Source organism: Lutra lutra, chromosome 7, assembly GCF_902655055.1.
Source record: "Lutra lutra chromosome 7, mLutLut1.2, whole genome shotgun sequence".
NCBI classification, from domain to species: Eukaryota; Metazoa; Chordata; class Mammalia; order Carnivora; family Mustelidae; genus Lutra; species Lutra lutra.
The window spans coordinates 114,199,813-114,217,023 of NC_062284.1; the positions used below are offsets into that span (position 1 = coordinate 114,199,813).

General features: G+C 41.3%; 1 protein-coding gene across 1 annotated transcript in view; it reads right to left on the reverse strand.

Moving 5' to 3' along the window:
- Nucleotides 1–16,988, reverse strand: part of ZFYVE26 (zinc finger FYVE-type containing 26) — a 64,569-nt gene extending 47,581 nt beyond the window's left edge. The window contains exons 1-10 of the mRNA XM_047736967.1: nucleotides 16,903–16,988; nucleotides 16,128–16,404; nucleotides 14,390–14,468; nucleotides 9,660–9,749; nucleotides 7,510–8,020; nucleotides 6,992–7,122; nucleotides 6,226–6,390; nucleotides 5,991–6,079; nucleotides 4,907–5,070; nucleotides 192–395 (exon numbers count right to left, since the gene is read on the reverse strand). Of these exons, the coding sequence (XP_047592923.1) occupies nucleotides 192–395; nucleotides 4,907–5,070; nucleotides 5,991–6,079; nucleotides 6,226–6,390; nucleotides 6,992–7,122; nucleotides 7,510–8,020; nucleotides 9,660–9,749; nucleotides 14,390–14,468; nucleotides 16,128–16,321 (1,627 nt within the window). The 5' untranslated portion in view covers nucleotides 16,322–16,404; nucleotides 16,903–16,988. The remainder of the gene's footprint in view (nucleotides 1–191; nucleotides 396–4,906; nucleotides 5,071–5,990; nucleotides 6,080–6,225; nucleotides 6,391–6,991; nucleotides 7,123–7,509; nucleotides 8,021–9,659; nucleotides 9,750–14,389; nucleotides 14,469–16,127; nucleotides 16,405–16,902) is intronic.
- Nucleotides 16,989–17,211: the final 223 nt, after the last annotated feature.

Below are 17,211 nucleotides of genomic sequence, written 5' to 3' on the forward strand. Positions count from 1 at the left end.
GTGATCAGACTCCTATTAGAACTTAGGTAATGTCTCTTCCACGTCCTTCTGATTCATGGAGGCTGACAAATGGATAAAATTATTCCTGGACATAAAAAAACCAAGGCCACCTCCCAATCCCACAAAGAACTCTCTGGGAAAGGCTGTTGCCGGCTTATGTCAGGGATGGGATGGCAGGGAGAAGTCTGTACCTGGGGAGGAGAGAGAATCATTTTCTGGCTCCGCAGCCATGGCCGGGTCCTCTGAAGGACTGTCTCTGCATTCTCGGCACTGGGAGTGCTGGTGTGAGTTCACACAGAGGGCATAGATGGCATACTTCATGGCACAGAAGCTCTGGTAGAGCGTCAGGTTCGGACACCGGTTCAGGTGCTCAGGGACTGGGGCTCCAGCTGAATCTGAATGGTAGAGACATGGGCAGAACTTCAGAGCTGGGTCTCTCAGGCAGGGTGCAGGACGGCTGAGGCAAAGACACACTGCTCTTCTGGCTCAGACTTCTTACTCTTTCTCTTTGCTGTCAGTTTGACCTGTGCTCCGTCTGGACCCTTTCTTGCACTCAACATCAACGTGCAGCCCCTTTGTTTCTTTTTCCCACCCGCTTCCGTTCTACATGGCTGTTCACTACGGCCCTCATGGCTATTTAACAAGTCTCTACCTCATATTTCTTAAAATATCCGTTTTCCTTTTTTAAGAAAATTAAAATGTCAAGTTAATATTTAGTCCACCTAGTGCCACATTATGTAGGAGACAAGGTTTAAAATGCATTTAGACTGAATAATGAGAGCAAAGGCAACAAAAAGTTGCCTTTGTTAGAAATATTTGTTAGGAACAAATATTTAATGTTTAAGAAAGCACTGAAGCAGACATCAAGGGAAAAAAACACAAACTCAGTTGAAATGCCTTGTACTTGTTTAATAATTTTTCATCAAAAAAAATTTTTTTTTTATTATCAGGAGAAAGGGGGGCACCATAATTTTTAAAGGGTCTCTAACATTTTAATCTGACCCTAATTCCTTCCATAGGAAAATATAACCTGCTTAAGCCATCTATATACTGCTTATAAGAGACTCACTTCAGACCTAAAGACACCTGCATATTGAAAATGAAGAAATGGAAAAACATTTACCTTCCAAATAAAGTGAAAACAAAGCTGGGGTAGCAATATTTATATTAGATGAAACAGACTTTAAAACAAAGACTGTAATAAGAGACAAAGAAGGGCACTGCATAATGATATAGGGAACAACCCAACAAGAGAATATAATAATTGTAAATATTTATGCACCCAAAACAGGAGGGCCTAAATACATAAAGCAACTATTAACAGACATAAAGGAAGAAACTGACAATAATGCAATAATGGTAGGGGATTTTAACACCTCACTTTTATCAATGGATAGATCACTGGACACAAATAAGGCAACAGTGGATCAGAATGGACACACTGGAGCAGATGGATCTAACAGATGTATTTAGAACATTCATCCCAAAGCAGCAGAATACATACTCTTTTCAAGTACACATGGAAAATTCTCAAGAATAAATTACACGTTATGCCACCAAACAAGTTTCAATAAATTAAAAAATACTGAAATCACATCATGCCTCTTTTCTGACCACAATTGTATGAAACCAGAAATCAATTACAAGAGAAAGTCTGGAAAGAATACAAATACATAAATACATGGAGGGTAAGTAACATTCTACTAAGCAATGAATGGGTCAACCAAGAAATTAAAGAGGAAATAATATATGGAGACAAATGAAAATGAAAACACAATAGTCCAAAACTTTTGGGATGAAGAAAAACCCGTTTTAAGAGGGAAGATTACACTAATACAGGCCTATCTCAAGAAACAAGAAAGATCTCAAATAAACAACCTTATACTTAAAGGAGTTAGAAAAAAAGAACAAAGCCCAAAGCCAGTAGAAGGAAGAAAATAATAAAGATTAAAGCAGAAATAAATGAAACAGAGACTTACAAAAAATAATAGAACAGATCAATGAAACCAGGAGCTGGTGCTTTGAAAAGATCAACAGAATTGATAAAACTTTAGCCAGACTCATAAAGAGAGAGGGAGAGAGAGAGAGAGAGAGAGAGAGAGAATTCAAATAATAAAACCAGAAATGAAAGAGAATAACTGACACCACAGAAATACAAAAAATTATGAGAGAATAATATGAAAAATTATATGCCAACAAACTGGAAAACCTAGAAGAAATGGATAAGTTCTTAGAAACATACAATTTTCCAAAACTAAATCAGGGAGAAACAGAAAATTTGAACAGATCACTACTAGCAATAGAATTGAATCGGTAATCATAAAACAGAAGTCCAGGACCAGAGGGCTTCCTAGGTGAATTCTGCCAAACATTTAAAGAAGAGTTAATAATACCTATTTCTTCTCAAGCTATTCCAAAAAATAGAAAATGAAGGAAAGCCTCCAAATTCATTCAATGAGGCCAGCATTACCCTGGTACCAAAACCAGATAAAGATACCACAAAAAAGAAAATTACAGGCCAGTATCTCTGCTGAACACAGATGCAAAAATCCTCGAGAAAATAGCAAACTGAGGGGCGCCTGAGTGGCTCAGTCTGTTAAGTGTCTGCCTTCAGCTCAGTTCACGATCTCAAGGTCCTGGGAAAGAGCCCCACACTGGGCTCTCTGCTCAGTGGGGCGTCGCTTCTGCCTCTCACTCTCCCTCTGCTCTCTCTCTTTCTGTCTTAAATAAATAAATAAAATCTTAAAAAAATAGCGAATTGAATAAAATAATACATTAAAAAATGTATTAAGCATGATCAAGGGGGATTTATTCCAGGGATGCAAGTGTGATTCAATACTCACAAATCAATCAATGTGATACACCACATTAACAAGAGAAAGGATAAAAACCATATTATCATCTCAACAGATATAAAAAAGTATTTGACAAAGTAAAAGATCCACTTACGATAAAAACTCAACAAAGTTTAGAGAGAGCATACCTCAACATAATAAAGTCCATATATGAAAAACCCACAGCTAACATCATACTCAATGGTGGAAACCTGAAAGCTGTTACTATAAGATCAGGAACAAGACAAAGATGTCCACTCTTGCCACTTTTATTCAACATAGTACTGGAAGTCCGAGCCGCAGCAATCATACAAGGAAAAAAAAAGGTATCCAAGTTGGTAAGGAAAACATAAAACTTTCACTATCTGCAGATGACATGATACTATATATAGAAAACCGTAAAGATTCCACCAAAAAAATACTAGACCCGATAAATAATTCAGTAAAGTTGCATGATACAAAATTAATATACAGAAATCTGTTGGGCTAAAAAAAAAAAGGACAACTGGGGCACCTGGGTGGCTCAGTTGTTAAGTGTCTGCCTTTGGCCTTTGGCTCAGGTCATGATTCCAGGGTCCTAGCATCGAGCGCTGCATCAGGCTCCCTGCTCAGAGGGAAGCCTACTTCTCTCTCTCCCACTCCCCCTGCTTGTGTTCCCTCTCTCACTGTGCCTCTCTGTCAAATAAATAAATAAAATCTTGAAAAAAAAAAAAAGGACAACTTGCTTAAAAAAAGAAAAAAGCACTGAATGTAACAAAGCAAAAAAGAAGAAAAGAAATATTATCCATGATCCTGCCAACTAAATACAATCATTGTTACATTCTGGTTTAATGTCTTTGATAGTTTGGCATGTAAGTATGTACTTAAGTTGAATGTAATGACATTTTATATACTATTTAATTTTCTTATTTCTTAAGTATTTTTTACAGTACAAGCATTTAATTATATTGCTTCATGGACTAAATTTCTGATGGCTGCATACAGTTCTACTGAATAAATCCCTTCCCTAGGGATTCCTTTCCGGCAGGGCATGCAGTAGTTAGGCATGCTTTGCTACTATGAAGTTGCAATAAACCCGTTTATGTATGAACTTCCTTGTAATTAATTTTAGAAAGTAACCTCAGCTTTACCAAGGTTAAGGTAATATGAAAAACTAGACCAATACTGTTCTATGCCTCGGCCTCTGCATAGTAGGACATGCAAGCAGTTGCATGACCTTGAGAGTGAGTGACTCCTTAAATTTTGTACCCCAGATGCCTCTCTTGCGTTACCTTAATCCCAGCACTATTATTACTCTTCTTCTGTCTTTCCCAAGTTCAAGTTCCATGTGTGTCCTGGTGAGTCACCAGGGTTCTGATTTAAAATACTTCTCTGGAAACCTTTTGTACTTGTATGTAGAAAACAGAGAGTTCTAGTTCCTTTAGGAGATCTGGTAAACAAATTGCCTACTTCTCCAGAAAAAAACATAAAATATAGTAATAATGGTTTTCCAATTAGTAGTAGATTCTTTTAAAACATATATCAAAACAGTATCTAGGTTGAGAGCAAAAAGAGCTTGTTAATGAGGAGCTGAGTTTTAAGCAGAGATCTGAGGTTAAAACACTTTGTTGTTTTAGGCAAGTCTTTTAAACTTCTTTATCTGTTTAACAGATTATGAAGGAGATTTGGGAGGGAAAGAAAGCACAGAATTTGCCAGGAAGAAGCTTATGAAGCATGGAAAGACTCACCAAGAACTTTCATAAATATTGCCCATGACAATGCTGCAAATTTAGAGAGCAGGTCCTAATTCTGCTTCATTGGGATAAAGGTACATGAGTGGTTCCTAAGAAAATTCCAGGAGGACAAAGGTTCCTGTGGGCCTGTTCTCATAGGATTCCCCATACCTCACCAAGAAAGGAGAGGACTGTCTCTATAACCCATAATCTGATTGGGACAAATAATGCCAAACTAGTGGGCACCTGCTGGACCACCCACCTTGACAGATCAAATTTACATAAATCTTGTGCTGAAAGAAACTGGTGCAGGATTGTCCTAAGAGGGAAGCCTGCCCAAGTCATTCCTCACCAACTCACCATGTTCTTGCTGGGGGTCCTTGGCTGGCACCTTCTGTAAAAGCTTGAGAACATCCTCTTCCCTGAGGGCTGGAAGGTTGGTAAGATGATGGAGAGAGTAGAGCACGGAGTGGCTGTCTCCACCATATAAATGACTCAAGAGATCTCTCTTTGGTATGCGGTTGCTGAAGGGCAAAATTGAGAGGTTGGAAGAAAGTCAGTTTATATCTAACTCTGAGAAACCCATCTTAGTTCCCTCTTGTTCTTTCTCTCTGGCCCATGACACCACAGGTTTCACTTCCCTCAATACTAACTTCTAGTTGGTTTGGGATGGAGCAGAGCATTCATTTACCATTAGGAAAGTACATCAAGTCAGCTCTACTTGTCTAGAAAGGACCTAGAAAGGGCCCACAGATTAGGCTTTCCAATTTCCACACTCTTCCTGGCTAACAGCTGACTTAAGGTTCTCTGATTGCTTTGAGTAACCCACCCCACTCGCCCTCTGCCCACTGTACTTCAGGAAGTGCTGATGAAGTGGGTGAAGAACAAAACATGAACCTGGATCTGGGGAAGACCTCAGGCTAAGTCATCCGGGAAGCACAGCCTTATATACAGGCAAGAGGCAGGTGTTGCATAAACCTATGATCCAGGATAACACATGCCTAATAACAGGGACCACACTTATTAGCTGTGTCACTTTAGGCATGTGATTTGACTCCTCTGGGCTTAAGTTGTCCCATTTTTACAATGAGGACAATATTGGCCTCTATCTCACAGAATCGCTGTGAGGCTAAAGTCAAATTACCCACTGAAAGGGCTCAGAGCGATGTCTGGCATACAGAAAGTTGTTCAGGAAATGTGAGCTTTTGTTCCATTTATCACTGTCATCCTCAAATTATCCTCCAGTTATAACTTTGTAGCTATGGTAAAGATAATCATTATTTATATTCCTCTCCTGGTTTAATAGCTGGGATGATTATTAGTTGCAGGTCAATGCTGTCGACTCAAACATCTATGTGGAAGGCGGCCTGAAATGGTACATGCGCGGAGCATGGGGTCTAGTGTGCCCAGTGGTAGGAAGGCGGCTGGCCGCATAGGACTGTACCTGCTCTGCTGTACACACCACTCCAGGACCTCCAGGTGAGTCCACAGACCATCACAGGCATCCCTGAGGAGCTTGTCACAGCCCTGGTCCTGTGTTGATATGGAAGAAGAATGAGATGCAGACTGAGGCACCTGGTGTCAGACAGTGACTGACTTCAGGACCCTGCATTCTGCCTGACTTTGAGACCCCACAGCCCTCACTTTCAGAGCAGCTTGCGCTGCAGAGGGAGAGTTACCTGGGCCCTGTGGAGTGTCTGGAGCAGCCTCTTTGCTGATGCTAGGCTCTGGCAGTGCGTCCAGCCCAGGAGCACGAGCAGTCGACCGAGAGGCCTGAATTCTCTGTCCAGTAGGCGGCCAAGACTTGGGAAGTCTTCCTCTTTCAGCAGCGCTAGCGCCGTCACCTGTAAGCCAATGGAGGTTGCTGTAGACAGTTATGTGGCCCTGCTGCTTGTTAGGGTAGGAAACTTTTTAGTAAAATAGGGAGATGTCGGACAAGGACAGGAGTCTCCAGGTGAGTACAAAATGTCCACAGAAAGTCTAGACTGTAAGTTTTCCACAGGCAGGGACTGACTTCTGTTGTAACCCCAGCTCTGAGCACAGTACATGGCACACAGGATGAGGTTAAGAAACATCTGTCGAATTAAACTAAGGCTCAGTTGTGGTTTGGATGGAGGTCAGAGTCACTAAAGTCCCCCGTTGGCTCGGTAACATATTGCTGCCACTGTCTTTTCTTCCTCACACCGTCCAGAAAGCTTATATATATCTAACATCTTAGATCCTGTCAAAGGGCATATATAAAATGACTGCAGTTCTAATTATGAATGATACTGGTTCTCACAGCCTTTTTTCCCCTGGGACTGTGGGATGGAGACACCAAATGATTCACTGTTAAATAGACTGCTTTGTGTTGGATAAATGAGCCAGAGAGAAATGAGAAATGAAAAAGCCTATAGGAAAATCCCTGGGTACTTCTGTGATGGGGAACGAATAAGTTCGATTTACCAGGATCTGCTCGAGGAAATGCTTGCTGTTGCTCAGGCAGTAGAAATAGGCTGATTTCCAAGCCTGGGCTGGGTCAGGATTGGAGAACAGGGCCAGCATTGCCTGCTCAGGATCTAGATGATCGGGGGAGACTACAAAATCAAACCAGACAAGGTTACTGGGAAATAGGAAGATATTTCCTAAGCTAAAGCCCATTCAAAAAACCAACAGATGTGAGAGTTCATTCTTTTAAAAAGTTAAACCAGGTTTTCTACACTTCTATGTTAAAGGCACTTTTACTTCTCTCAAGAGCTTCTGAAAAGCTCTTTCCAGCTATTGCTATTACTTTATTATTTTTTTCCATCATTCCATCTTGGACTACAAAATCTGTACTTCCACAAAAGAACACCTTACCATTTATGCTTAGCCTCTCCCCTAGATTTCCTGAGCAACTTGGAAGGCAACAGCCTAGAGGAACTTCAGAGGTTGGATACAGTGGAGTTACAGGCATGCAAGGAGAAGCGGCAAAGGGAACACACCTTTTCCCGAGGGTACGGCCTTCACTGGCTTTTCTGTGGCCTTCTCTGCATAGGTATGGCCATATAAGGAGACCAGGCTCCGTCCAGCCTTGTGTAGCAGGCAGTTGAGCACCTGCTCCTCCCGCAGGGGACTCCCTCCAGCCCTGCAGGCCTTCAGTAGTTCCTCGCACAGGAGACGCAGCTCAACCCCGAGTGGCTCTGCGGGGCAACGCAGACTCCGCAGGGCTCCGTAGATGGCATCTACTATGCCAGCGGGCCCAGTGGTGGGGCCCTGCACAGCTCCAAGTGCTCTTCGAATGAGGTCCACCAGTGCCTTCTGCAGAGTGCCAGTGCCATCGTCCTCATGAAGCAGGAGTTCCAGCAGGGCCTGAGCTGCCTGGGGAGCCTGCCTCAGAAGATCCCAGAGCACAGAGACAGCTTCTGAGCTGAGCCGAGGGCTCCAGCTCTCCCGCCTCTGATTTCCGTCAAGCACAGGGCCTCCTGTATCTTGGGCTAAGGCTTCGTAGAACTCCTGAGTAGATGATAAAGCAAAGGGTCCGTGGTGAGCATGTCTAGGATGTTATCACTTATATGCTTGATGTTTTCCTCTTTTCAGTATAAATATGAGTGTGTCTGTAACAGCAGCAGTAGCAAACACATTATAGTAGTTACTTCGTGCTAAGCCCTTTACACAGAAAAATCAAATTAACCTTAAGAGGAAGACACTACTATTATCCTCATTTTACAAATGGAGAGATGGAGGCAAAGAGAGAACTCAACTGCCGAAGGGCTTCATTCTAAAGCTAGGCCCTTCTCACCACCTCCAAAATGTCCACTGTGGATCTAAAGCAGGGGCTGTAAATTCATAGACCAAGCAGATAACAACTGGACATAAGACATGATGCCCACTCCCATGGCATTTAAATTCAACTTGTAAGAGAATATTACACACCAGTTTTTAACCTCTGCTCCAAATCCCAGCCATCCTTTGAGATATAACCTATTCCTCACCCTTTAAAACCTTCCCAATACCTCCAACCCACTGGACTCTCCCTCTTTATTGGGCTTTGAAAGTACTCAAAATTAGTGCCATCTGGTTTAATCCATAATTGTGGCGTGTGTGTACTGGTCTTTTCTCCCTGACTAGATGGCAAACCTTTGAAGGCAAGAACCTCTATAGCCTACAATTTGTTTGTACAGCTGGAACAGAGGGAGAACAGAGGATGGGTTAGTAGGTGCTTTTCCATGATTCAGCATCATGCCTATGGACAGCGCTCGGGGGTGCTTCTTTATTAACTGCCTCCAAGATCGTCACAGGGCCACGAGTCCTCGGCCTAATAAACGAAAAGTCCCTATCTTTTTTTTTTTTTTTTTTAAAGATTTTGTTTATTTATTTGTCAGAGAGTGAGAGAGAGAGAGCGAGGACAGGCAGACAGAGTGGCAGACAGAAGCAGAGGGAGAAGCAGGCTCCCTGCCGAGCAAGAAGCCTGATGCAGGACTCGGATCCCAGGATGCCGGGGATCATGACCTGAGCCGAAGGCAGCTGCTTAACCAACTGAGCCACCCAGGCGTCCCAAAAAGTCCCTATCTTAAATCCTATTGTTAGTGCCTCTTTAATTAGCTGGTGGCCTAGAGAGAGAGAGAGAGATCAGAAGTAGGCAGAGAGGCAGGCAGAGAGAAGGGGGGGGGAAGCAGGCTCCCTGCTGAGCAGAGAGCCTAATGTGGGGCTTGATCCCAGGACCCTGAGATCATGACCTGAGCCAAAGGCAAAGGCTTAACCCACTGAGCCACCCAGGTGCCCCCAGATTCGAGGATTATTAACGCACCTGTAGAGAGAAGACGTATTCAACAAATAGCATTTCCTTTCTCCCTTTATATTCTCTATGATACAGTGGTAAAAAATTCAAACACCAAGCTTAAATCTAAGTTAGATCTTCCTTTTATGTGGAATGAAAAAAAAAACCTTTAATCCCCTTATACTTAGTACTTCTAGACAATCCAACTCTAAAGAATTCTAAAATCAGATAAGTTCATTATAGTTCTGAACTCTCCTCAGAGGGACCTCTACCCAGCCTGGTCTTGTCTGAGAACATAGCCAACATCATGGGGACAAGTTGAGCTGGTTGAGTGACTGTAACTCTGGGGTAGATGGCTTCTAAGCCCTCTCTCACCTTGAGGATGTTCTCTGGAATGTCACGTTGGAGATTTTCTGATAATAACAGAAACTCAAGCTTTCTCCGGAAAACACCTGGGAGTAATTTCTAGAAGGATCATAAGAAGGAAGCATAGTGATTAGACATATGCTTTAGTTAACAAATAGTAAGAAAATATTTCTCTCCAGTTAGTTTCATTTCTGCTGTTTCTCTAAAATAAAGTACTTTAAACCACTAAATTTCTGGATATGTTTGAGATATTTTCTTCTTTTTTTTAAAGGATTTATTTATTTGAGAAAGACAGAGTGCATGCAAGGGGGAGGAGGGGTAGAGGGAGAGAATCTTCAGACTCCCTGCTGAGCTCACAACCTAATGTGGGGCTTGATCTCATGACCCATGAGATCATGACCTGAGCTGAAACCAAGAGTTGTGGATGCTGAGCTGACTGCGTCACCCAGGCTCCCGAGATACTTTTCTATATAATTAAAAACAGCTAAACTTGGATGCATATCCCTCTTAAATACTGACTTTTTTTTTTTTTTTTAAGATTTTATTTATTTATTTGACAGAGAGAAATCACAAGTAGGCAGAGAGGCAAGCAGAGAGAGAGGAGGAAGCAGGCTCCCCGCCGAGCGGAAAGCCCGATGTGGGGCTTGAACCCAGGACCTGGGATCATGACCTGAGCCGAAGGCAGCGGCTTAACCCACTGAGCCACCCAGGCGCCCCTTAAATACTGACTTTTAAATCTCAGGCTGAGCAGCCTCAAACTCCAAGGTTTGCTCACATCATGTGACTTCTGTCACATGAAGTCTTTTTCCAAGAATCTCCCCTGCAGTCTCCAAAAACCCAGCTATGAGTAAGCCTGGAAGGGTATGGCCCACTTTATCCTCTTTTGGTCCAAACCCTGGCTTTTGGTATTCATTATAAGTTGGAAAACAAAAGAGGAAGGGATTTGTTATTATGTGCTAGATACTGTAGGTCGTATTTTCACACATTAAAAAAAATTTAATTTATTTCTAAATCAAAGAAACCTGTGACTTGAGCATATATTTTCCTAAAGATGAAACGGTTAGGAAGTATTTTTTAAAAATATTTTATCTATTTATTTGGCAGAGAGAGAGATCACAAGTAGGCAGAGAGGCAGGCAGAGAGAGAGAGGGAAGCAGGCTCCCTGGTGAGCAGAGAGCCCGATGCGGGGGTCAATCTCAGGACCTTGAGACCATGACCTGAGCCGAAGGCAGAAGCTTAACTCACTGAGCCACCCAGGCACCCCAGGAAGTATTTCTGAATTATTTCAAGCATGAAAAAGAAAAAGTGACCTCACCAAATATTTAATGAGATATGCCATCAGAGAAGACTGAGAAAAGGAAAGAGTGAGCCCCTGGCTCTTCCTGGACAGGCTTGTTTCAAAATAACTTGCCTTTACTGGGTTTTTAAAACTAAAATTATAGTTTCCCCATCTCCAGACACAAATACAAATAAGAGTAAAATCTAGGACTAATCCTAACAAACACTGCTTTTAAAAATTTCTTTATTTTTTTAAGTATGGAGCTCAGTGTGGGGCTTGAACTCATGACCCTGAGATCATGACCTGAGCTGAGATCAAAGTCCAATGCTTAACTGATTGAGGCATCCAGGCACCCCAACACTGCTTTAAATTAAAGACACCTGTAAATCACATAGCTCACTAAAGGCTCTGGGAGTCATATTTTTTTTGAAAGGTTTCCTATCTCAAGCAAGAGGCACCTGCAAGATTGTGTGTATGTTGGGTGTGTGTGTGGGGGTTAGAACACAAGTTCACACCTTCTCTACTCATGTGCCACTTACCGTATCAGAGGCTAAGACGATCTAGTATGTTCTCGGTGCAAAAGCCTATTTCTTCTTACCACATCCTTCCCTAATGCACCTATGCCATCTCAATGCTTATATAATGCTAGTGATTAGAAGTTGATGGAGAAAATTCAAGCTGGAAAGCTAAAAGTTAAGTGCTTCAATTGAGGACTAAGAGGAAGGAATAGATAAGAAGTCCAGACAGTAGGCCCCTGATAAAGAACAAAATCTGGTTAAGATATTAGTCTCTGTCAAAAAAAAAAAAAAAAAAAAAAAAAAAAAAAATTAAAAGGGGCGCCTGGGTGGCTCAGTGGGTTAAGATATTAGGACTTTACTCTAGAATGCTAAAGACTCCTTAGTTTGTAATTAGGTTACTGGTGAAATTGCTTTATGCACATGCAGGGTCATAAATGACTAACATTTCTAAAGCAGGGAAGAATTTGTTCTGTTTCTAAGCACAGATCTTACTATCAAAGCAAGGAATGTTCAATGCAGAAAAATTAGAATACAGAAATAGGCAGGTGAAAACACACACATACAACCCCCAAATCTTGCTGCTACAAGAGAGCTTCTATTAACACTGTGGTCTGAGGGCATCCAGATCATTTCTATTCATGCATCCCAAATGCGTAGTTCTCTAAAGTGTTTTCTCATGTAGCAGAGTATGAACAACTTTCCACATCACCGAAAGTTCATTTACCACATAATTTTAATAGTGGCATGGTATTTTAGAAATAGATTACCGAGTCCTATACTGTGGACATGGGAGCTGTTTCGAGTTTTCCTTTATTAGAAGCAACATGGCAGTGAACATCTTTGCAGGTAAATCTCTGCACACATGCTTCCACATGCAGAGATAAATCACTGCAAGATAAAAAGGCAGAGGGTGAAAGAGGATAAAGAAAAGGGAAACTGGAATCACTGTTTCAACTAATTGAAAAGGAAGTTTTTGGCAGAAGGTGGGAGACTGGAAAAAGAGAGGCAGCTAGCAAGTCCCCTAAAAGATGAAGGCCACTCTGGGTTAGCGACCCGCCTTGTGGAACTATTCTAAGTCCTTGTAAGAGTTGCAACCTTAGTCCCTCTAAGAGTTAAGTCTCTGAGGTCCTTGCTTAATGTTTAAAACATTCCCACAACTGTTTAAATAACTGAGGCACTGAAGCCTTAAGATTAAGTGGTCTTTGATGTTGGGAAAAACAAGAACAACTCTTGGTTTATGCAAAAGAGCCATGGAAGTGAAATCAGTCACCTGGTCTCGTTGAGCCTCTGTACAGAACATAAGCAACAAAGCAGCCATGACTGGGGCACCTGGGTGGCTCACTCGATCAAGCATCCAACTCTTGATTTCGGCATAGGTCATGACTTCAGGGCCTTCACGTGGAGCCTCCTTAGGATTCTTTCTCCCTCTCTCTGCCCACCCCTGCAACCCCACTGTTGTCTCTAAAATATGTAAATAAATCTTAAAAAAAAAAAAAAAAAGGCAGCCATGAAGTAGGCAAATATCCTTCAGTGAGGGGAAAGTTCATCTGGTCTGACAAATTCCATGCTTGGACTAGAAAGTTTTTTAGTCAATAACAATAGACATTTTTTCTTTTCCTCTTTGAAGATTTTTTTTTTTTTAAAGATTTTATGTATTTATTTGACAGAGATCACAAGTAGGCAGAGAGGCAGGCAGAGAGAGAGGAGGAAGCAGGCTCCCTGCTGAGCAGAGAGCCCGATGTGGGGCTCGATCCCAGGACCCTGGGATCATGACGTGAGCTGAAGGCAGAGGCTTTAACCCACTGAGCCACCCAGGCGCCCCTCCTCTTTGAAGATTTTAATTCAAGTTTTCCCTTTTAGATCTGAAACTAGAGCCAACTCAATCATCCTGGGGTTGATTATTTTTAAATTTGGCTTCTCTTTCTGCCTTCTCCTGCTAGACTTTTTGTAATTTTTTTTTTTTAAGACACTGCCAAAAACCTGGATATAAGGTACATTTAAATTAGGAATTTCTGTTATTTTTTAACAGCTATGTGAAGAAGTGTCAGGCAAAACTGGAACTGGAGGCAAAATTAATTCTGATGACAGAGGGGGAGTAAAGAAAATCAGGCTGAATTATAGACATTTACAGAATAGAATTTATGGTTTCTTTAATAATGTTGAGGGGGAAAAACCTAGTAAACTAAGGACTCAAAGTGAGAAGACCTTGGTTGCAGCCTTAGTTCTTCCCACTAACTTTACGGTGTGTCCCTGGGCCAGTCATCATTTCTCTCCTGGGTCAGAGGTTCCTCACCTAAATCTTAAAGTCTGAGGCTTAATACAAAATTGTGTCAGAGAAATTCCTCTAATAGATATCAACTTCTGATAATTACCACATACTTTTAAAAAGCCTTCTAAAGGCAACATTTAAAAAAAAAACACTTTGTTACAAGTTTTCTTCTACTATTAATTTGCTCACCCTGTTTTTATAATTGCTTTTAGTTTAATTCATGTGGATTACTAAATTATTAATCAATGAGGTTAATGTCTATAAGTATTCACTGCATTGGACTAATTAAAATGAGATTTTTGGAAGAAAAACCAGGTTTGGGCTCAGCCCATTCTCCATTACTTGTGTATTATGAGATTCATAATTTATTTGCTATCTTGTCACTTTCACTTGGTTTTGCAAAACTCTATTCAGGCACAAGACTCACAATGGTATTTAACAAAATGATATCACCTTAAATGATATTACATTCCAATATATGTTAGTAAGGGAATGAATATATTTAGGTAGAGAGAAAGCAATAAAAATTTAAGCCATTTTCACTGTCAACACTGAGAAGGGAATATGACAAAATTCATAATAAAGGAAGTAAGAGATGAAAAGGAAATCTTTAGCCACTTCCAAGTTCTCAGCCTTGGCTTCAGGAAAATATCTGAAATATAAACCTTCTTACCTTTTCCTGGGAGAACCATTTTTCTAGTACAAGAAACCAGACCCAGGCTAATCTTTGAGGGTTCATGTCCTGTCCACATCTGAAAAATGTGAAAAGAAAGAATTTCTAAACAAAGAGTTTCTACTGACCTTTACTCTTTTGTGACCCAAGATTTGGATTTCACTGCTCAGTCTATTTTAAACCTAACCAGGCAAGAAGACATTGTCCTAATGAGGAATTTTCAATTATATGATAGATTAATAAAACTAGAACCAGAAAAAGAGCCAGCAGCTTTCATTAAAAAAAAAAAAAAAGGAAAAAATTCCTACCCTTAACTCCAACTCACTATTAGTCTTTATTATTTTTAAACAAAATAACATACACAGAAAACTATAAAAGCAAGTCTCCCTAAAGTATGTTCTTGAAAATAGAAACTGAATCAAGTAGGAATGCCTGGGTGGCTCAGTGGGTTAAAGCCTCTGCCTTCGGCTTGGGTCATGATCCCAGGGTCCTGGGATCGAGCCCTGCATCGGGCTCTCTGCTCCGTGGAGAGCCTGCTTCCTCCTCTCTCTCTGCCTGCCTCTCTGCCTACTTGTGATCTCTGTCTGTCAAATAAATAAATAAAATGTTAAAAAAAAAAAAAACTGAATCAAGTAGCCTTAAAGAAAAAAAGGAAATTCATAAAAATTTATTTTTAACTCTATGCTAAAAACAGGGATATAGGAATTCATAAGGCTTTCTTTGAAGTTAGTAATTTAGACAGAAACTGGCTAGATCCCAAATGAAAAAAAAGGGAAAAATGAATCACCTAAGTCTCTACTCTGTATGTGTTAGTACAGTAAAACACAGCTGTCAAAAGGAAAAGTGAGGGGAGAGACTAGACAGCACATTTAATTGTTATACTACTAGCTGTTAATAGCATTGACAGGAAGAGCCTCACTAAAAATTTAGATAGAGAACAGTGGTTGCCAGGGTACAAAGAGGGGTCAAAATACAAAGAGGTATTCCCAGGGAGTGAGGGAATTCTTTTGTGGTGATGGAAGAGTTCTGTATCTTGATTTTAGTAGTAGTTACATGAGTCTGTACCTGAATAAAACTGCACAGAACTACATACATAAAAACAAATCCACATTAAAAAAATGGTGAAGACTTAATAAGTTCTGCAGTCTAGTTAACAGAAATGTATCAATGTCAATTTCTGGATTTTTATATTGTACCATAGGTATATGAGATACCACAATTGGGGAAGCTGTGGAAAAGGTACTCTTTGTATTTTCTTTTTTTCCTTTCTTTTTTTTTTTTGCACTTCTTGTGAATATAAAACTTATTTATATAACTTTTTAAATATAATATTCATATAATTATTTCAAAATAAAAACTTTAAGTGAATTAACTTCCAGTCCTTTGTTAAAGCTACAATACCTTCAATTACATAAGCAAGAAGAGAGCCTTTCTGGAGGCAAAGAAAATGCTTTTCAATGCAGTTCCACCATTTACTTTAATGATAATAATCAAGAAATGGTGGTTTCAGGCATACTTTGCTGGCCTGGCTTACATGCTGTTTAAGAGGATAACTGAAAGCCAATACTGATTAAGTACTAAACACGTATTAGAGAGGTAAATTTTCAGAGCAAGCGAAATACACTCTGCCTCTGATAATTCCTCAGAGGATAGGTGAGAGAGGCACGTTGACCAGAACCCAAAGAGTGACCTTGTGTCTCCCGCCCTCAGACTGCCTGGAATAAAGAGAGATCCTTACCTCAGCTGATCTGGACACACCACCAGCGCCTGAAGTATATCTTCCACCTTTTTTGGGATATCCCCTTGTGCCTCGTGTAGCTGAGGTACACATGCCTGAGCTAGCTCCCATTCTCCTCTGCGAAGGCACTCACAGAAAAACCCAAAAAGTTGCTTCTGAGAAGCAGTTTCCTCTTTTCCAAATGGATGATGCATTTTCCCAGCACAGAGTGCAGGGAGATAAGAAGAAATAAATTACGCAGACCACATTGTCAGTTTTCTCATTCGTGGAGCACCTCCTAGAAACAATACACACCACAGTGAGGAGAAACGGAAGGAACTATAGTTAGACAAACTAGTAACTGCTAGCCCGGCTGGGAAAAGCGGGACTTACTTCCCTAATTATTGTTTTAAGTTTGATTTGACGTGTTACTCTTTTTGAGAAGTTCCACCTTTCCCCGAGGGGTGGATCCCATCTCTCTACATGCATCCAATATTTAATTAATCTCAATGATCGTATTAGCTCAGGGTGCAGACCAGACCCATAACCGTACTTTCATATTCCCCACTTAACTTTACGCCCATTCCGACTCCAAATCCCCAGGTGGTCGCCTCCTTAAGGATGAGAAATTCAAGAGGAACCTCCCTCCTTGGAGCTCTCTCTTTAGGCAGATGAGGGAAGATTTGGAGAAGAGTCTGTGTCAGACCTGAAGGCCCTTGGGGATTGGGGCTGAGGGATGCTCTCTTCAGGGGTCGTGGGGAGCGCCCCCGCTTTCTTTGAGGCGCCTAACACTTACCCGCTCCCGGTGCCCAAAGCAATAGAGATTCCAGCGCAGCCATGTTTGAACCGAGTCAGGTGATAGATCCCATTTGGTAGGTTGCCCGATGTCGGGGTGGGGTGGGACGACTGAGAGCGGCTACTCCTATTGGTCAGTGGAGGGACGATGCAAATAAGGCGCCATATTTGTTTGGGTCACGTGTCGCCACCTCTTTGGACTAGAGAAAGCTAGGACAACGGAAGAGTAAATCAGCTACCCAGCTAATGAGGACCGTTCATCTCAGTTTTTACCACTCCTCAGCTCAACACCTTCTGTTTTGCGTTCGTC